Source organism: Vipera ursinii, assembly GCF_947247035.1.
Source record: "Vipera ursinii genome assembly, chromosome: 2".
NCBI lineage: Eukaryota > Metazoa > Chordata > Lepidosauria > Squamata > Viperidae > Vipera > Vipera ursinii.
Genome location: NC_139513.1, coordinates 228,163,559 through 228,185,760, shown reverse-complemented (window position 1 = coordinate 228,185,760; position 22,202 = coordinate 228,163,559). Strand labels below are relative to the sequence as shown.

General features: G+C 37.3%; 1 protein-coding gene across 1 annotated transcript in view; it reads right to left on the bottom strand.

Moving 5' to 3' along the window:
- Positions 1 to 22,202, bottom strand: part of PCSK5 (proprotein convertase subtilisin/kexin type 5) — a gene marked incomplete at both ends in the record, with an annotated part of 224,946 nt that overhangs the window by 129,330 nt on the left and 73,414 nt on the right. Inside the window, 3 exons of the mRNA XM_083351165.1 lie at positions 2,760 to 2,848; positions 12,569 to 12,645; positions 19,924 to 20,067. Of these exons, the coding sequence (XP_083207291.1) occupies positions 2,760 to 2,848; positions 12,569 to 12,645; positions 19,924 to 20,067 (310 nt within the window). The remainder of the gene's footprint in view (positions 1 to 2,759; positions 2,849 to 12,568; positions 12,646 to 19,923; positions 20,068 to 22,202) is intronic.

The window sequence follows — 22,202 nt, the reverse complement described above, 5'->3', positions numbered from 1 at the left end:
TGTATATTACATATGTATTGATTGTACACCATCAGGTCCAAATGACCACATAGATATATCTAATAATATTAATCACTTCATCTGTTGTTCAAGTTAAAAAGTTCACATATTAATAACATTTTTTTAAAAAAAACCCGCATGGTTAGAAAATATTTATCTCGACTGTTAATTATAAATATGTACCTTTTAAACTTGAGCAAAAATGAAATGGTTACCCACACAGATGTGTGTGGTTAAAGACTAATGATTAATTATTTTGTAATAACTATAAGGCATTCAAAATCATACACACACTCACATACACCCACACCCACACTCTTTCAATAAGCATTATGTCTTCTGATAGAAGAGACGAACTAAAACAGAACTCCAAGGCTTAAGTTTTCTTTTAAGAACATGTTTATTGGCTACAAAGTATTGGCCCAGTCAAAAGGAAAACCAAAACTAAAGTTCCCTCCAAAAAGTTACAGTATTACAAAGTTACCCCAGTACTATGAAAACAACTAAGTTTCCCAATTGAATAGTTTGGCAGGCTTTCTAACATTAGACTCAGCCCCCAATCTAATGAACAGAAATGACCTTGGTTCCCATGGGACAGAGAATTGTTTAGGCTAGCACAAAAATAATACTACCCTCCTCCCAGTCTGGTAGCAACCGAAAACAAGCCAAAATGGCTTCTTTCAGGTTTGTTGCAGAGTTGACACACTATTTGTATTAGCAGGCTAATATGGGCAATGGAATCATCATGTATAGCTTGCTTTATTTTCCTTAGGTAGATTTGGCAGATTGGTTTGGCTCATACCAGTTCCGCATCATAAATCTATTCCAATCAAAAATAATAGAGAGACAAAGAACAAAAATAAATAAATCTATTAATCTATTTTTTTTACACATGCATACTGGTTTCTAGCCTGATACCTTAACCAATACACAAATTGGCTCTCAGAATAGTTGATGCTAAAATATTTAGCGCACAAATGAAGTGAAAAAAGAAGCAATTTTTTTGGACATCTCTAGTATTCATTACTTTTTAATGAATAGAAAGGACATGCAACATGAAGCACATTTAAGCTGCATACATGGTGTGTGATCCATAATCAATCAGTATATATATATATATATATATATATATATATATATATATATATATATATATATATATATATATATATATATATATATATAATCAATTTAAAATTTACACAAATATGAGCTGTCACCGGTGTGACTACTGCCTGTCGATGGCCTTCAGGATAGGCTCACACAGGAGATAAAGATTTGTCCCATGTTTGGGGCCTAGCAAGGTAATCTAATAGTTAACAAGCATTTGTCATATATATATATATATATATATATATATATATATATATATATATATATATATATATATATATATATATATATATATTGGCACTAAGATAAAAACTCAAAATTTACATATCTCCCCCCCTCCATTCACTTGTACATGATTGTCAGAGAGTACCTAGACAAGTCCCTGCAGTTTTGTTGGCAAGATTTTTATAAAATAACTTTCCATTGCCTTGTTCCAAAGGCTGAGTGAAAGTGACTGGCCCATGGTCACCCAGCTGGCTTTGCACCTAAGGCAGGACTAGAACTCACCATCTCCCATGTTGATGAAGATTGTCAATCATCCAGGTAGAATTGTCTTGGAGTTGAGTCATGTAAACTCAATTCAAAAAAGAAAAGAAAAGAAAAGAAAAGGAAGGGAAGGGGAGGGAAGGGAAGAGAAGAGAAGAGAAGAGAAGAGAAGAGAAGAGAAGAGAAGAGAAGAGAAGAGAAGAGAAGAGAAGAGAAGAGAAGAGAAGTCTTGTTGTGATGACTCAACTTCTAGTCACCGTCTTCCAGTTTCCACTATTATGCCCTAACTGCTACACTAATACCCAAAATGTGTATGTTCTGATGCAAAGGTTCATTCTCACATTTGTTGCACATGTAAAATGACAGCAACGTTTGACAGCGGCCATGCATATGTAGCTAAAATTCAATAAAGACTACATAAAGCTTACTGCTGTGGATTGTTATTAGGATTGCGTGAGGTGGGTGAGATTTGCCTCAAACTGACACTTCATTTTGCAAAGGCGATGCTTTTAATATAGTTTAGGTAAAGAATGAACACAATTTGCTTCAAGTCAACAAGCACTCTTTGGTCTGAACTTTTAGTAAATCAAACAGTTTTTTGGGGGCGACGGGGATTCCCTTCAGCACATAAAAATTAGAAGAGGCTTTTAGACATGCAGATAAGATACCAGCTATTTTAAATGCCAGAAAAAACTTCAGAAAAGAGCTCAAAGTAGAGTGAATCATTTTATTATTAAAATTAAGAGGCTGTATTATTTAATGAAGTTTCTTATGAACTTTTGTTGAAGCCATTCATCTCCCCCAAAGATTTATACAGCCCTAAAAGTTGTAGAATGGAAATAAAAGTAACATACTAGCTATAGTATGTTTTTACTAGCTATAGTAATTTTCTGCAGTGAAGTAATAGTGAAGGTATTTTTTTCTCAAAGAATGTATGCCACCATAAAAAGAAGGCTTATCAGTTATGCTTAAGCACCTTTACGTTAGTTAAATGCAAAAATAAGCACATAAAAATGTCTTGTAGAATAAACTTAACACTATAACTATACACATACTTACCAGGGATAACTGCCACACTTACTGAACAAAGTGACTTCGTTTGACTTATATACTGCTTTATTAATTTTTAAGTATTATTTTTAAATAATAATTACACTTACCTCCAATTCTGGCATTAAATGCAATTCCTACTATACAATGTGAGTTATTGGCTGTAGCTGCCACTTCTCCAGCACAACGAGTTCCATGCCTATAGGAAGGAAAATATTTTAAATTAAGTGACATTAATGCAAACAGAAGCATTTTTAAAAGATTTTAACAATTCAAATATGAAGCAAGCTAATTTTACTTCAAGAAAGTGACACCGTGGGGATGAAATAATTCACTTTGATGAAGTAAAGCAATGATTTGGTTTGCCTCACTGGAACAATTCTGGTGGCCTTCAACTTGACCTCTTCAGGCCAGTGCTACAACTTCCAGTGTCCAAAAGGTGCTTTTTCCAGAGACAACTGGACTTTCTTTGTTTTTCCTTGAAGATGGTTCACTTTTCATCCACAGTTCAGAACTGAAGAAGCTTCTTGGATGAGAAGTGAAACGTCTTCAAGGAAAAACAAAGAAAGTCTAGTTGCCTCTTGTAAAAGCACCTTTGGGACAACAATGATTTGGATGACTGAGAATCTCTATGGATTCTCTTCCAAGGCCAGGTTGGGCATCATTCAGAGTCTGGAAGCACTTTATGATTCACTGAAGAGGGTTCCCCTCACCTTTCTTTGATAGTGTGAACTCTGCAGGAAAAGCTGGCTTTGGGTTCTGAAGAAGTCAGATGTAGTCACTTTACTTTGCTCTTAGAATACCTGGTTCTCAAGGACTTCTTTAGAAAAATTCCTTTCTTCAGGAATCAAGACTAGATTAATGATCAAGTGTCACTGCAGGCATATTAATGCCAGATAAGACAACTGAACAGTACTGATTTATAGAAAAGCATCTTAAAATATAACCGGAATCCATACAGTATATGATCATATTTTAATCCATAAATGTTTGTTTAAATGTAGCAGAAACACAACATAAGAATTGGGAACATAACCCTGAGAACTGATGAGGTAAAGAATCATTATCAAGCAATTTAAGAAATTGCTTTTATGCAGTAATTAAAGCCCACAGATATTCTGTAAAAATGCTTTAGTTTAAGGTATAAGGATGTGCAATAACTTTAATATCTTTTTGTCACACATGAAGAAAATTCTGGTGGCTGGAAAGGAATTAAGAGCCACATCTTGTTAACTATGTGATCCACTTCAGTTTTAATTATTTTTGTAAAGCTAGATTTGTACAAGTAAAGCACCCATAAAGTTAAAACTACACAGAGACGTAAAGAACTAGACAGGCTGGCCCAATTATTGGCTGGCAACATTATAACAATACAGTTACCTAGTAACTATCTGCTGTATGTTCATAGCTCTTCTTCGAACTGGACAACAAAACAAAACTGGACAATCATATGTGCCATTCTTTGGTGATGGATTTTGGATATTTTTTTGCCTTAAAATATATTTTAGTCCAATGTATTTATTTTGCTTATTTAGTTCCCCCTTTATTTATTAGTATAAACATAAATGGAAGAAATGGCAGATCTATATTGAAATGCAATGATGGCATTCAAAAAAACGGGTCTGAAAAAGATAGGGAGTATACAAGATTTGCATACTTTCCTCATAAAATCAGTTATATCAATTTTGAAGTTATGCCTCATCACCAGTTAAAATTAATGTAATATAGATTTATGAATCTATTATTAATGTGTCCAAATGGTAAATAAAATCACTTTTTCTACATGAAAAAATATGTTGAAACAATGCAATCTTTTTGTAGTAATAAAACTTTGCACATTTGATATGTGCATAATCAAAACTTTGAGCCTGTACAGTGCATTGTACATACTTCTATACTAAAGCAAGCTGGAGAACTCAAATCTCAAAGGCTATCGAAAGGATATTTAAATGGATATTTAAAAGGATTTTTAAACTTTAGAAAGTAATTAGTCCTTTTGTTTGTTTACATTTTGTAGGAATTCAGAAGAAATTATACCATAGAGTACCAATAAACTAGTTCTTGAAGTGTTGGGAAAAGACATTATCTAGCCTTCTTTTAAAGAACTGTAATTATCCTGAAAGAGGATAATAAATAATAAAATATAAAATCAAATCTGACACATGTGTTCATCCATAAATCTGAACATAGTAATGGCATTCTCAATATAGAATTCTAATCTGTTTTCAATGTATATATACAAACATGCGTACACTTATAACAATTTCCTCACAGGATATTATTGTTGTTTCAATGCTGCTCACCGTATTCTATCCCTCATATTATTTTTCCTGAGATTTACACTGAATATCTCTTTCTTCTTCCACAATCTTTCCTCAATTGCAGTTCTACAGCTTCTGATGTCTGACACTCCACTGTCTTTTGAAAGTTAAAACAAAACAAAACAAAATACAGCTTTATTCAATTTCTCTCTGTCCCTGAAATTTGCTAGCGAGTTTAAGCCTTTTCAACATACAGGAAACCTCAGCTGAGAAATCAAAATGAAGAGTAAAAATGAATGTAATGATGAAAGAGTATATTGTAGAGGCAAGAAATTCCTATTAGATAAACCAGAAAACTAGTGGCTTTGTTGGCAATATAAATAAAGCTCATAATGATGTGATAAACCTAGTCAATAGCAAAGATCAATATTTTCTTATGCTGATGTGATTATCTTTCAAATTCTTTCTGCAATAAAGGTATTCCCACATAATATACTAAACAAAACACTAAAATGTGATGCCTTTTATGCTGTGGAAGTTAATGATAGCAAAAGGAAGTCACAAATGTTCACGTTATTAGCCATTTACCCCAAGTACGTCAGCAATGTTTGTGCAGCTGTGCTGAAAGAATTTCAAGGGATTATATGTTATTTTCTTCTGTCCTCTCTGCTCATCTACTGATCCACCTGCTGCTTTGGATGATAACTTTCTTAGAAGTAGCAACAATTCACAATAAAAAATAGGGCTTTATTTGTGGTTTATGAAAAATATACCATAACTTTTGATAATATAGTAATAAAATTATTTCAAACAAAATTGAAATGAAAAAGTTGGGCATGCATGTTCAAAGTAGAATGTTGTTAATGAAGAACAGATAAAAATGTTTTATAATTGGATACTAATATTTTAAAGTTGCTAAATATTCATTTTCCTATTCTGAATCCAGCATTCATGCTGAATCCTGGTTACATTTTCTTCGCCAAATAGAAGAAGAAAGAGATAAAATGTTTTATTTACAAATGTACTGTAAACAGACCGACCAAGCTAAGGGAACCAGAAAAAAGTACATGTTTCTCTAAAATTGCATAATGAATAAACAGACATACCAAACTGTTGTTTTTAATTTTCTACACATACTTTTCCACATTCAATAGTAATAAAGCAATCTTAGCCTCCTGCATGACACATTGTGGGAACAGTTAAGTACACATTAAAGTCCACTGTCATTATCGATAAAATAAACAGAGTGGAGCAATGGCTGGTTTCAGATGATGCTTCAACACAGCTGATTTTTGTTGTTATTTAATAGGCAAGAATAATGTAACTGCTAAGTGAATTAAAAGCTTTGAGTGAATTACAATTCAAAATCTATGCAGGAAAAAAAACACAGAATCCAACTAAATTGCATGCATATAATCTTTCCAATGCTTTTTTTCAAAAGAAGGGGAAAAAGTCATGTATTGCAGTCATCTGTATCAGTGAAAAGAGATCTTTCTCATCTCTGGAACTGACCTTGATAGGTTTATTGGTTCCAAGATCAAGAGTTTTTGGTTTTTCTGTTACAAGATGCAAGAGTAAAGTATAGTATAATTCCCCAAATTCTGAAATTCTTGTTTATTGAGAAGCTTTAATGGTGCTATAAAACTTTGTTCCAGGATATATGGTGCTGTATCACTTATGTGGTGTGCATATATTTCACATCTTGTTACAGATTCCATTTGTTTTTCTAATAGAGTTTTAGAATTTAATGGCTGTTACTTTGGATGAAAAATGAATCAATTCACATTATGGGAATAGATTTGATCTATCTCAATTAAGGGAATGCATTATATTAAATGGTTTTTTAATTTGAAAAAAGTCTAAAAATCAACTGTGAGCTCTCAGATGCACAAAATGCAAGAGAATGCAATAATATCTGTAGCTCATGATTGAACTGTTAAAGGCTTGGTGCTCTGTGAGCTTGACTGAACTCCTTACATAGAATGGTCAGGATAGAACTTGGAATAAATAAATTGAAATCAGATTCATTGGTAAAATTAGATTATTTGTAAAGTGAAAATATGTATCTCTTCTCCAATTATCATCCAAATAATAATACTGAAATAATAAAACAATATCTCAGCTTAAACCTACCCAATCCTAAGTATGAATGAAAATGTCCTTACTGGTTTCCTGGAAAGAAGATGCATTAATGTAATACTAACACCGAGTAGCCATATCTCTTTTTCTAAGAAAAAAACTAAGAATAAATTGAATCTATTTCTGAGAGTTAAATGTATATTCTGTAATTTTGCAACTTAATTTTAACTCTGGACAAATACATTCATTTTATCTTTCTTCCATTTACTTTTAAATAGTTTGATCTTTAATCCCATTAAAGCTGATTTCAAAGTTAATCCCACAAGTTGATTTCTCTGTCTCCTTTCAGAAACAACTTGAAGAAACTGTTCTTGTAGAAGATCTTAAAATGATGAAGTAAAGCATGGTCATTTGGTCCCATCCTCACATTTAAGTCTCCACTGATTATTACTGATGCTGCTGGAAATTTATCTAAACAAGTGAAGATAAAATTTTCTATATGTACCCAAGTGAGCATTTATTTTAAAAAAGGGGAATCCCAAAGGTGCTTTTTCATGAAGCAACTGGATTTTCTTGTTTTTCTTTGAAGACGTTTCACTTCTCATACAAGACACTTCTTCAGCTCTTCAGAGAACTGAAGAAGCTTCTTGGATGAGAAGCAAATGGCGTTCAAGGAAAAAAAATAAGAAAGTCCAATTGCCTCGTGAAAAAGCACTGTTGGGATAACTATGACCTGGATGACTGAGAATCTCCATAGATAAAAAAGGGAATATAAACATTAAAAGTAAAATTTCAAATTGATTGGATGAAAGCAAAGAGGCTTCGTGCCATGGCTTCAAAAAAGGCAGTGAAACACAATTAAATTCCAAAGCTGGACAAAGCTGTCACAATACCATCCTCAAGTCTCCTTCCTGCATTAGTTGGGGTGGCCGAAATTAGTTGACCCATCCATCTCAACTTCTGATGCAGCCCAAGTGTCCTGGAGGAAAAGGATATCAAATTGTGATAGATAACAAAAGAAAAGGTTGATCTTTTAACGGTGCTGACCAGCCTGCAATATTCCAGTTTAAAAAGGAGATTACATTATCATTTGAAGGCAGTCATGTGGCTTGATTTTGACTTTGGCAAATCAATGATGTAAAATAGTTGTGTTCGGTTGAAAAATCAATGGCAAGCAGCCAGGCCTCCTCTAGGGCTTGGTTTATCTCATGCAAATTCTGTAACTGCTCCTGGGAATTTTGCTCTGAGAAATTGAAATCATCACAGTATACATTACAGCGACTTCATTCAATACACTGGGTACAAGATGGATGGTTTTTGCTCTGCATGATTGAATTGGCAAGAAGACTGCCTCCTGATCCCTACCTAGTAGTTACAGTTCTAATTGGAAATCTCAGTGTGTAAGAAAATTTCTCATCAGCTATAATGGTGGCTTGGGTTGGTCCCACAAGATTGCTTAATGGCTCATAAGGATTTAGGGAGCTTTAGTGTGGGCGACGATAACCAGCTATTCCATTCTCCACCAAGAGGGTCAGCAATTTAGTATCAGCAATTGGAGAAACAAGGTCTATCAGTAAGTGTGCTATAGCCATTGTAACCAGTAGAGTTGTCTTCATATTTTCACACTTATGTAGTACATTATCTTGTTCATCCCCTGGTAAAGAATCAAAAACACTAAGGAAGCCAGGTTCATCTGGGTAGGAAGAGTCTTCATTTAGTAAATCTAACTGACCACAAAAGCCTCACTTTCTCAAATCTGGAGGTGGTGCAGCAGGAGCCTTGGAGGCATCTGGGATTGACTTAAAGTGGTTATTTGACATAGCTGGTAAAGGTAAAGGTTCCCCCGCACATGTGTGCTAGTCGTTTCCAACTCTAGGGGTCGGTGCTTATCTCCATTTCAAAGCCGAAGAGCCAGCGCTTGTCCGAGGACGTCTCCGTGGTCATGTGGCCGGCATGACTAGACGCCAAAGGCGCACAGAGCGCTGTTACCTTCCCACCATAGTGGTCCCTATTTTTCTACTTGCATTTTTACGTGCTTTTGAACTGCTAGGTTGGCAGAAGCTGGGACGAGTAACAGGCACTCACTCTGTTACGCGGCACTCGGGATTCGACCCGCCAAACTGCCCACCTTCTGATTGACAAGCTCAGCATCCTAACCCACTGAGCCACCGCGTCCATAGCTGACATAGAGTCAAATAAAAGTTTGATCTTTTTATCACAAAAAGCTCAACGAAAGATTCAAGCAAAGCTAAATAGGCACTCATTTGGGATGGTAGGTTGTTTCAAAGATAGAAGGATTTGCTTATAGGGAGCCATTCAACAGCACATAGATCTATCTAGCTGTATTGGCATTTAAGAAATTGTCCCAGAGATGCTACTATTGTTTTCCTAGAATTAGCAGCTGATATTATAACTAACCAAAAAATGATCTGAACCAGAAAAAATACTTCAGCATCCGAATGTGAAGAGCATCTCCTTTGTCTTATCAGAGTTACAGAGTTATTAGAACAAGCATTTGGGTATTGTGGCATGTGTCAGATTGTTTTACTTTTTCTTTAATTGCTTGCTCTTTTACTGTCCATGTGCCCAAGATATGACGACTAGGTGAATCAGTTACATCAGTTTTGATAGGTGTAAAAAGTCCAGTTTCATGCTTTTGAATATATATCACCTTTTGCCATGTCCAGTTAGTATTTTATGGTTGAGAGTTGCTCAAATATCAAAATCACAACTGAACTGTGAACAGCATGTTTTGCGATAAACTCTGTTGAGTTTCCCAAGAGAGCCTCTCCCTCTTCTGATTTCATTTTTTTTTAATCTTTAAGCTTATTTTCAATTCCCCTGAGGCTGGTAGAATTAATTGCAATGGTGACACAAAATAAGAGCCCACGAAGGACCTCCTATTTAGTTCATCCCTGACAGATAAGAAGAGCTTTGACAGTTGTTGTTGTCTTCAGTTCTGTTTGAAGATCCTATTCCAGTGCATCACATTTGTTTAAAGGAGCATTTGTTTTACTTACAGATCCTTTTCATGCAAAGTGTTCTTCTGTCTTTTGGTTGTTTAGCTGACATCAATAAAGGGGGAGAGTCTGGGCTGGTGACATGTCATTTCTTTCTTTTTTCCATATTGTTCTGGTCCACAACAAGTCCTTTATCTGTCCCTTTACCTTAACATTCGTCTCACACCAAACAATTTTTTTAAAAAAAGTTGCATTAAAAAAGCTAAAAAAACTAATAATATAATTAAGCAGGCACATTCAAATCAGTCTCAGTCTGTTTTATCCAATAAAATCTATTCGTCTTCTATATCCTCTGTTAAATCCATGCCTATAGTATCAGACAATCTTGTAAGTAATTTCTGAGCATATTGTTCCCAAACAGTCTTAACTTCTTCTATAGACAAATAGTACTGCTCCATTGTATTAATGAGTCTCTTCTCCTTCAATTGTAATCCTTCAGTTTTCTCTGGTTTCCTTTCAACAACTTTCAAAGTCCCCTCTTATCATGTTTATCTTCTGATCAGCAAAACTTTCCCACGGGTAGATTTCTTACACATAATTTCAAATTTTTCACATTGTCTTTTATAAAATTTTAAGCACTCCTCAGACAATATTATTTCAAGTGCATCTAGCCCTTTTATTTGGTCTTTAACCTTCCAGTCCCTCGTTTTCCAAAAATTACAAAGTTTTTCATTTTTAATCCTTACACTTATATAAATTTCTTTCATCCAGGATAAAAATAAGTTATCCATGTACGATGAAACCTGCCCTTCAGAAGGTTCTTAATATTCAACAAATCAACAGCAAGCAACCTCCTAAGTAGGTAAGGGAGGAAGTAGCCGAATGAAGGATCTGATGTGAAAGTACTGAACCATGACTTAGGCAAGTTAATTTCCCCTTGGCCTCCAGAGCTCTCAAGTCCTCCGGAGATTGCTATTTTGTGATCTTGGTATAGTCAAACTCTGTATGGAGCAAACTTGTTGATGATCCTAATCCTCTCTTCCACACGGGGAGCACTTGATTAGTTCTCCAGCACTTCTTATTGCAGCAATCATCCACCATTGTTTCCCTGGAAGCCGACATGTGTTCATTATCAAAATAATCTATGGTTAGGATATTTCAAGAGTAAAGAAATATTTCTGATACTGATGCCTAGCAACCTATCAGGGGCCTGGATTGTGTTACAGGCAGTTAAAACTTGCCAGAAATTGTACTAAATACTAATCTTACTGAAACAGGTAAGAATATGATTATTTTCTAGACTAAGTTCAATCATTATAAATTAGCTGTGTATATGCATGCAATTTATGTCCCACCATTTGTTCAGGACTTCAAAGTAGCACAAATAGTGCATCATCTTCCTACTTTATCCACACACACACACAAAAAAAGATTGTGAAATAGGTTGGGATGAGAATGAAAGAAACATAAATGTGAATTTCCCTATGCCCGTCCAACAGTATTTTTTATACGTTTGCATTCATCACAACAGGAAGCTGCTACTTATTACAAAGATAGAATTTGGAGAGTGGATTAGTCTATAATTTAAGTCATGTCTATCACCACATATATTAAGTTAGCTAAACTGAGATAATACAACACAAGCATACACATATTGGGCATCCATCAATGTTTTGATGATTTATGATCCAACTCCTAAATTTAAGCTTATATTAATATCTGAAGCACTACATCAGCACAAAATCCTAAGTGATAATATTATTTTGGCTCTTTGGAACTGTCATTATGATAAAACGTATGTGCAGAAGGTTTTATTGCTTCACTTTTGTACAATAATTCTGGTAAAAACCTGATAAACCAAGTTAGAATCGTTTTGCATGTGAATATGTAAACGTGTACAAAGAATAGGAGGAAAATATCCATCCTAACAAAAAGTAATAACTGACCCTTCAGAAAGTAGTACAGATTCTCATCCAAGCCCATAAGAAGCAGTTTAGTGTAGGAGTCTATTAAACATGTTAAGATCACAGTTCTATTTCATTCTACCTCATACCTGTTCAGCTGATAACCCACCAATCCAAATGCTGTCAGTATTTATTTATTTGGCAACTTTTCTATTCCTACAATGGCAGTCATACTTCATAACAGGAATATTATAAACCTTTTGAAAAGTAATTCTTTGTGACTGGTGGAAAATGGGCAACCACACTGAGGATAAGAAGCAATTTTTATAACCCTTTCCCTCCCCCCCCTCTATAACTCTCTATGCAAATTTGCACAGAAAGGTCACTGATTTTTCAGAATAAATTTAATGGGGAGATTTAAATGTTTTTCTAGCTGTGGAGATTCCACCATTGGATAAACTTTAAAATCATTAGCAAAAATAAAATAAAAACTTGCCAAGGAGGTAACAATTATGCTGAAAATAAATAACAATTTAATGTTTTAATATTTCAGTTATTTAACATCTCCTCAGGCAATTCAATCTGTAGATTAAGTATGTCTGTCTAAAAAATAAGGTATATGTAAGTTAATTTACCCAGGAGCACATTTTAATTTGAAATCAACAGCTTTAATATCTACATTCTGTATCTATACAATATAGATCACCGAACTTACTTGTTTTCATTGCTGGCATCATATCGAGGCATAGGGTCAATATCATTACCATTGACATCAAAACTGGCATCTGGGTCCTGTAACCAACAGTGAAGTATGATGGAAAAAGAAGGGACAGCAGAACCCGATTAATTAGCTATTCATCTAAAGCAGACATGTCAAACACAAGGCCCGGGGGCCAGATCCGGCCTGCGAAGTGGTTTCATGCGGCCCATGAAGCCATCCTGGAAACAGTGAGGGAACGGCCCCCGCTGCCTTGGCCCTGGCCCAGAGACCCTCCTTCTGCCAGAGACCCCCAGATCTGTCCCACTCCTGCCCAGGCCCCCATAGGCACCCTTGATGCGAACGATGTAGAGCTGGCCACGCCCACCCAGTAGGCCATACGCACTCTAGCCACGCCCACCCAGTAGGCCACGCCCACTCAGGCCATATCCACCCGGCCCCCTGAGGGCAACTGCAATGCTGATGCGGCCCTCACTGAAATTGAGTTTGACACCCCTGATCTAAATTCATATATTCCTCAGCAGGTATTTACAGGCATGTAATTAGGTTAACTAAGATTCCTGTGGTTCTGTATTGGATGCTTGTCCAAAACTAACTGTTTAATTGTATTTAGGATATAGAATTGTTCTTAAAGCATAGGTCTCAAAATCAAGCCATCCTGAGAGCTAGATGAGAACGAATTCATATTTTGAGGACTGCAGGACAGAAGTTATGCCATATATTAATATAGAATCTATTTTTAATAATTACACTTTAATTTATATTTATATGGTATATTGCACTGCCAGCAATTTCAGAAAAATTGCTGATAGATGCTGAGATCATTAGATGTATTAGGATCATTTCAGAAGCATTCTAGAAGCATCAGCAATCATTCTAACATCATTAGAAAGGTGTAGGTTGACCACAACAGACAATATATCTTTCAGATGGAAGCTCATTTTCTAATAAAAATATATTTATTCCCCTTCCCTATCCACTCACCCAAGCCTTTTGCTCCTAGAAGCAAAAGTGGAATCAGCTCAGAAATTTGCACACATTCCACCCCAACATTTGATAGGTATCCAACATGAGGTCGTTACAGTTTACTTTTGCTTCCTTAGTGCTAATGGTAGCCCCAGTCTTTTTCCAGTTGTTGCCTTGCAGGATCAATCTTTCCTACAAAAAGCTGCTAAGCTACATTTCTTACAGAAAGCTGCTAAGCTTTCACCAAGACAACTCTCCAGTCCCTACTCATCTCTTCTATCAATCCACACTGGAGGAAGGCTGTTTGGGATGGTACATAATATTTCCTTCTCTGATTATGCTTTTTTTCTCCTTTCTTTTTGGAATATATGGACTTTTCAGTTTTATTCTCCCAAAGCCCAAGTGAAGGAAGGTATACAAAGAGGGGCACACTTTGTTCCTCTTCCCAGCTGATTTTTTGTTTTATTTTCCCAGAGAAGAGACAGAAAAGAACTTATCTGAGGAACCCATAACTATCAATCTAGTGAAGAGAATGTCATGGTTCCAATAGATGAGACCAATTAAAGCAGAAATCCAAGGCTTGAGTTTTCCTCTAAGAACATGTTTATTGGCTACAAGGTATCAACACAGTCAAAAGTGAAACCAAGACTAAAGTTCCCTCCAAAAAGTAACAGCATTACAAAGTTAAACTTCACACCCCAGAATCTATGCAATCTACTATGTTTCCCAATAGAATAATTTGGTGGGCTTTCTAACATTGGGCTCAACCCCCAGTCTAACAAATAGAAATGACCTTGGTTCCCATGAGACTGAGAATTGTTTAGACTAGCATAAAACTCCCCATTCCTCCCCCCAATCTTGTGGCAACTGAAAATGAGCAAGATGGCTTCAGTCAGGTTCATTGCAGAGTTGAAACAGGCAATGTTTAGTCCTGGCAGCCTCATTGTAACTTCATCTCCACCCCTTTTGTAGTGAACAAATGGGGAAGCTCAGCCATTGTTTCTGCTTTCCACAGCAGCCAGACAGTTGCAATTCCTACAATGTAAGATATAGAATGCTGCAGTGATGGCAACCTCAACTCTCTCTCTGCTGGCCAGTCCTTCTTTAGCCCTATAGCTTGGTGCACAACTAAACCCTGAGATGCTAATGCTGGGCATTCCAACTTGTCCACCTTCCAATGTGTCCCTAGTGACTTCTGCTAGGTGTGCTGAGAGAAATGGATCAATGGAGATTCTTCGTGTTCATGATCCATGACTATCTTCCCATCCCCTCTATAGAAAGTGATTATACATGTTTGGAAGGAAAAGCTGTGAATGAGGTACTGGGGATAAGTGAGTTCATGCCAGCATTTGCCAGAAGCATGGCACGGATTGGTAAGGCATTTTCAGGCTGCAGAGAATGAAGATGAAGGAGGAGTTGTCCATGTGTTATAACTCTTGTATTTAAGTACTTCTGATTTATGAAAAATAATTGCCTTAATTAAAATAAATTCATGTGATTCTAATAATGCCAAGCTTCTTCATATAAATCTTTTCAACGCATATATTTATTTCCAACCTAGATTACCTTCATTCTTGCTAAAAGACATAGCTATTTAGGTGACTGTAAGAGGACATTACTTGCCAAAAGGAATTATTTCCATGTCTTTATAAAAGGATTTGCAAACACAACTTTAATTATTAAGCCCACTTTGAAAATGATACTATACATGTATAAGTTACACATTTTCATATCTTTAATAGGTATAATGGGTGTAAAATTTGATTTGATTTTCTCCACTTTTCCTGTAGAAAACAGATGTTTTTGATATAGCTGAATGAGAAGGCAATTTGTATGCATGTGCAGTTCAGGCCTGATTTGATTCATACTGATGCTCTGAGATTCAAAGAGATTTGAATCTTTTATTTGAGTTTGTGATTCAATAGTTGAGGGCTAACCAATTCAATTCAAAAGTTTGAAATTAAATTTTTACTAATGTCATCGGTTATAATGAGAAAGCATCAAAATGTCTGTAAGTGAAATATTACAACTGGCCAGATTAAAAATGTTGAGAGATGAGAAAGTGAATAAAGCACAAAGCATTCATTTCAAAAGAGTTCCAATACATAGAGTATAATAAGATGATACAATTCAGTGATTAGAAAAGAGAAGAGGACGACAAGCTGCAAACTGGTTGGAACTCAATTACAGTAGTGATGAGTGCACAGTTGGGAGACTTGAAAAAAATTTTTAGGAATAGATCATCATGTAGAAGATTTATGTGAACACTAAAGGATGAAAACAACTTGATGGCACAAAATCAGTCAATTCAGTGATTGGCTGCTCATGTCAAATGTCCAAAAGGCGATCACATTCAGCATGACCAGGTATTCAAAATTCAGGTCAAATAATTGTGGATGTAATAAAAGCTACAATGAAGTCATGTGCATTTTGATGTCTTTTCAAGAACGATGAAAATTAGGTCATGATGCACATGAAGATACTTTCCCTCCCAAAAGGAAACTCTTGATGTTGGATGAAATTGAAAACATTATTCTGCTGATAGATCATATCCTGTCTGTGGCAGCATTATCTTCTCCCTTTGCTGCCTTCTCCTTGCTCTCATATTCTACTTAAAGTGTGAATGGATTGTCTAAAACAGAATTTAAGGGTATGCAGTGGGTGTAGCATGAGAAATAATATTTTCGCTAAATATTGTCAGAATATTCAGTTTATATTCAGTGGGCTAATGCCTCCTTAAGTAACACCAGCTGCCTGCAATTAGTGCAGGTTCGAGTCCCACCAGGCTCAAGGTTGACTCAGCCTTCCATCCTTCCGAGGTAGGTAAAATGAGGACCCATATTGTTGGGGGCAATAAGCTGACTTTGTAATAATGCCGCTTGGGGTGTGTGTGTGTGAAAGCCCTAACAAGCAGGCATATACATAGAATGAAGGCTTCTGCTAAGCTTGTAAGCCGTCCTGAGTCTTCGGAGAAGGGCGGGATATAAATGGAATTAAAATAAAAAAATAAAATAAAGTAGGAAGTGCAGAACAGTGTAGAATATTGCTTAATTCATCTTTAAATGTCCCCCTTCCATCTTTTTAAAGATAAGTAGCAGAAAAGAGAGGAAAAATATAACAGCTATTAAATTAATCAGCAGAAAACCTGAGTTGTACTGAATCAATGCAGCAAATGTCCTGCTCTAAGTTAAAAAATTTTTTCATGAACTGCTTACAAAATAAGTTCTTTTTCATTTTGCTTTCTGTAGGATGACAGGCTTAGGATGACACCGAAGAATGCTCAGTGACTCGGCCTGGTGAGAGACTGTGGTTTGTTATGTATGATCATTGGATTTGTAGATATCTGGAGGACTGGTATCGTTAATTGGCAAATTTAGGCTACCCTGGAAAGGGCTCCTCATCAATTGCAGGTTGTGACCTGCAGGCATAGTTAGTTATTAAGCAGAGGCAACAAAAGTAGCTGGCATGATGAGACACATTGCCACGAAGACTGGCAAACCACAGAGAAAATAACATTCATAGCCTTGCCTTAAAAAGAAGAAAGCTTGTATTTGTCAGCTTGGTATCTGTTGAGAACCTTCTGCTTGTTCAAATCATGCAGACTTTAAAAATAAAGCTTGAGCTAAGAGAGTATATTCCAAGTGGTAAGAACTGAATTTAAAATCAGTTATCTCACTAATATTTGAATGGACACATGTAATTCCATTAGAAAAAACAAGAATGAGAGTGTGTGAGAGAGAGAGAAAGAGAGAGAGAGAGAAATATTACTATATGTTCAAACTATGACTGCAACTGGTTACTTCCTATGAATGAAAGAGCTTTTTAAAGAATGTTTGGTGAAGAGAGAAACCGAGAAACCAGGGCTTTCTAAGTAGGAGGGGCCACTGGGAAGGTAATTCCTTAGAAGGCTTCAGGAATTCTAGAGTAGAATCCTTTCAATTATGTTTTCAATTCCATGCATTCATTCAAAGACAGTTTTGTCAATTTCAGGGCTGTGCATTGCCTAGATCAGGGCTGGGCAACCTTGGCTCTTTTATGACTCGTGGACTTCAACTCCCAGAATTCCTGAGCCAGCCATGCTGGCTCAGGAATTCTGGAAGATGTAGTCCACGAGTCATAAAAGAGCCAAGGTTGCCTACCTCTGGCCTAGATCAATGCACACATCTTAAAGCTGCTATGGTTAAGAAACACTCACATCAAAGTGTTGTGGAGTGATGAAGAAGTGCTGCTAAAGCTGAACTTCTCCCCTGCAGCCAAAGAGCAAGAACACCAAGCCCAGGAACTGGGTAGTAGGAAGAAGTCCCCAGAACACTCACTGGACAAATTACAAACACATCACTGCTTATAGTCACATTCAAGAAACAGGGAAGGAATGAGACCCAAAGCAATGCTTGTTTTGCCAGCCAATATTGTTGTGATAAAGGCAGAGTTAAATGAAGTGATAAAACTGATTGGTCAGTTACTTGGGTAAGTGTTGGAGAGTCTAACTACAGGGGTGTCAAATTGCCGGCCAGCGGGCCGGATGCGTCCTGCGGAAGCCATGCCCACCCCATTGCCGGCAATGGCAAAATTGTCCCGATACATTGCACGACGTGAGGTCGCGAGTTTGACATGTCTGGACATATTACTCAAATTTCATTAGTATTCTCCATACATATAAATGAAGTTACAACATTGTGTTTTGATTATAACAAGCACGAATGTTATTCAGTTGGTTTGGACAAATCGGTTATAAAACTTTCTTGACTTTTCCTGAAACATCACTTGGGTCAGGGAGATGAGTCTACATGTCAATTCCATGTAGCCCAGGAGTGTCAAACTACCGGCCCATGGGCCGGATGCATCATGCCGAAGCTGCACCTACCCCATTGCTGGCAATGGAAAAAAAGTCACGACATGTCATAGCCCAAGCATTGTGCTTCCTGCTCCTTTTCTATTTTCTGCAAAGTATGCTTCATAACAAGAGACAACTGTGCAATTCAGCTTACTTTGTATTTTTATTAGGTTGCAAGAAGCTTTAATTTCCCCCTCGTTGAATGGTGTGGGGGGAGGGGGGGAAGGGTGTACAGAATAAATTCTGCAACTGATCTTCTGTGCTTGGGGATTGGGGAAAAAAAGAATAGGAGCAGGGGCTTTTAATATTTATGTTGTGGAAAAGAAGTAACTACTCAAGCAATTGAAACTAGTTGCTACCTTATTTATTTATATAACAACCCCAGAACTGGAGCAATGAAAAAAAAAACCACTGATATGCTTCAAAGCCACACAGCTGAGCTTTCTGATTTAAAGAAGATCTTCTGGTTTCTGACTTCTGATTGTTTATTGAATTCTATGTGTGTCCTGACTAATAAACTCTGGTAATGAAAGTTAACCATTCTTGGACTTAACAAATATTAAGAAAAAACTCCCAATTTGCTGATAATTAGAATTTCTAAACATTATCTTATATACTTAAAACAATTTTTCTCAACAGTTTTCAATATTAGGGATTTTTTGTGTGCTAAGGAGGAATGAGTTACTCTAGGAGGTTGTTTGGCATAAATGTGACTTAAAACTTAAATATATATATTCTTCTTCCCAGAAGAACGAAGCTGAAGCCACCAGCCTGAGGATGACGGATGAGATTTCATCAAAACATTGCCCTGATACCTCCAGTTCTACGTGGGAAAAAACCCGAATGACCAAAGATCTACATATAAACACCCGCGAAAACCTCAGAAAACATATATATATATTATATAAAATACATTTTGCAGCTATATTCTAAGATACATTTAGTAGATAGGTAAGAGCAGGGGTCTTCAAACTTGGCCCTTTTATGACTTGTGGACTTCAACTCCCAGAATTCCTCAGCCAGGCATGTTGGCTGAGGAATTCTGGGCGTTGAAGTCCACAAGTCATAAAAGGGCCAAGTTTGAAGACCCCTGGGTAAGAGGAATCTTAGTATTTATAAGCTTGAGAATAAATTAAAGTTAACTGGCTTATAAAACAGGACATAGCTGCACAACATACAGTATGTGCTAATAAGGGACAGCCTGATATTAATATTAAAGAACTCAATCTACATGGAATATAAACAATTGATCACTTCACTTGGTTTCTCATCCCTGATCTTGCTTATAGTTCAGTTGTTTAGAATTTCTTAGTAACTGCCCCAGAATATTATAGGCATTACGCCTTGATCTACAGATACAGTTTGATTGGATTCTTGGATTCCAACCTCTGCCTTTGAACTCAACATCTCCACTTGTTTTCCTAAAGATTCTATGCTTTACAAATACACAGGCAAGTTTTGCATTTTAGTACTCTCTTTGGATCACAGATCGGAGGCAATTTATTATCAATTAGCAACAGGTTCTGCAGTCTGAAGCAACATGGGCACTCACATAATTCTGCATCAAGTCTGGATGGTTTCTTTCAATGCCATCATCCAAAATAGTGATCACAATATTCTTTCCAGTGTAGCCTCTCCTCCAGGCACCAACAATATTCATATCTGACTGACAAAGATGTATGTTATCACTACAATGCTAGAGAAAGGGGAGAGAACAAAATAAGGATTGCATGTAAGTGATTAGTCACAAAAGCAAGATAAAAAAAACATTTTCATTAGCATAACCAAATAAATTGTCAACATATTGACTTATTGAACAGGAGATCGAAAACTAATCTCCTAATTAAGAAGCAGCAAGGTAATTTTAATGAATGGCAAATGAAAAGAAAATGATTCAAACATTATGAGAATCCTTTTTATATGGAGAAATGGTTATTAGATAACATTTTGTTATTATACATTTCTAGAAATCATCCCAAGAGTTATAAAATGTCTTTTTGGGTTTTCCTTACCCTTCTGGGATTGCATTTGAATTTTTCAGCACTGAACATGAAGTAACACCAGCTGCCTGCAATTAGTGCAGGTTCGCATCCCACCAGGCTCAAGGTTGACTCAGCCTTCCATCCTTCCCAGGTAGGTAAAATGAGGACCCAGATTGTTGGGGGCAATTAAGCTGACTTTGTAATAATGCCGCTTGGGGGTGTGTGTGAAAGCCCTAATAAGCAGGCATATACATAGAATGAAGGCTACTGCTAAGCTTGTAAGCCGTCCGCAGTCTTCGGAGAAGGGCGGGATATAAATGGAATTAAAATAAAAATTAAAAATAAATAAAACTAGACCAAATGCCTGTACAAAATAGCATGGAAACACATACACACATGCACACACATATTACAAACTCACATACAAATGCTTATGTGTGGGATATATGTGAGAGTATGGATAGAGTTATGTACTATATAATCTATGAAATGGCTACCTAGAATCTTATATTTGAAAAAAAAAAAGGAATGGAAAAAATGTTGGCAAGTTTAGTGCAGCAGCAGCAGTAAGAGATAAATCTATAACCAAAACAATTTCTTTGTAAAACTACAGCTTAAATAGCTTGTTGAATTGAAGCTGACTATAATAGCAAAAGTTCTGAAGACTATTTTAGCTTAAATGAAAATTGAACCATTTGTATTTTATTTTGTATGGTGCTCAGTTACAAAGAAATTAACGAACGCCCCCTGGAGGGCTCGGGACAGGGGACATTCCTCTGATCTAGTCCTATTAGACCTCTCAGCAGCTTTCGATACCATCGGCCATGGTATCTTGCTGCGGCGTCTCAGGGGATTGGGAGTGGGAGGCACGGTCTTACAGTGGTTCTCCTCCTATCTCCAGGGACGTTCGCAGTCGGTGTTGGCAGGAGGGCAGAGGTCGACCGCGAGGTCTCTCGTTTGTGGAGTTCCTCAGGGGTCGGTCCTCTCGCCTCTCCTGTTCAACATCTATATGAAACCGCTGGGTGAGATCATTCGTGGTTTTGGAGTTGGGTATCATCAGTATGCTGATGATACCCAGCTTTTCCTTTCGACCCCAAACCACCCCAGTGATGCCCTCAACGTGATGTCCCGTTGCCTGGAGGCGGTTCGGGTCTGGATGGAGAGGAACAGACTTCAACTCAACCCCGACAAGACTGGGTGGCTTTGCATACCTTCATCCCGGGTTTATTCGGACATTCCACCTCTTGCTATGGGGGGTGAACTATTACCCCCCATAGATAGGGCTCGCAACTTGGGAGTGCTCCTAGATTCACGGCTCACCTTGGAAGACCACATAGGAGCTGTGACTAGGGGGGCTTTCGCCCAGGTTCGCCTGGTGCGCCAGTTGTGGCCCTATCTAAGCCGGGATGATCTATGCACGGTCACTCACGCGCTCGTGACCTCTCGACTAGACTACTGCAATGCTCTCTACATGGGGCTGCCCTTGAGGACCACCCGGAAGCTCCAACTGGTACAGAATGCAGCTGCGAGAGTTGTGTTGGGAGTCTCCCGATACTCCCACGTTACACCTTTGCTCCGTGAGCTGCATTGGTTACCAGTTGCCTTCCGGGTGAGATTCAAGGTACTAGTAATGGTGTTCAAAGCCCTACATGGCAGGGGGCCGGAGTACCTTAGGGAACACCTGCTGCCGGCATCGACTTCCCTCCGCCCTGTGCGTTCCCACAGAGAGGGCCTCCTCAGGGTGCCACCGGTCAGAGAATGTCGACTGGTGGCCCCCAGGGGGAGATCCTTCTCTGTGGGCGCCCCGGAGCTATGGAATCAGCTCCCGGTTGAGCTCTGGACGGCGCCC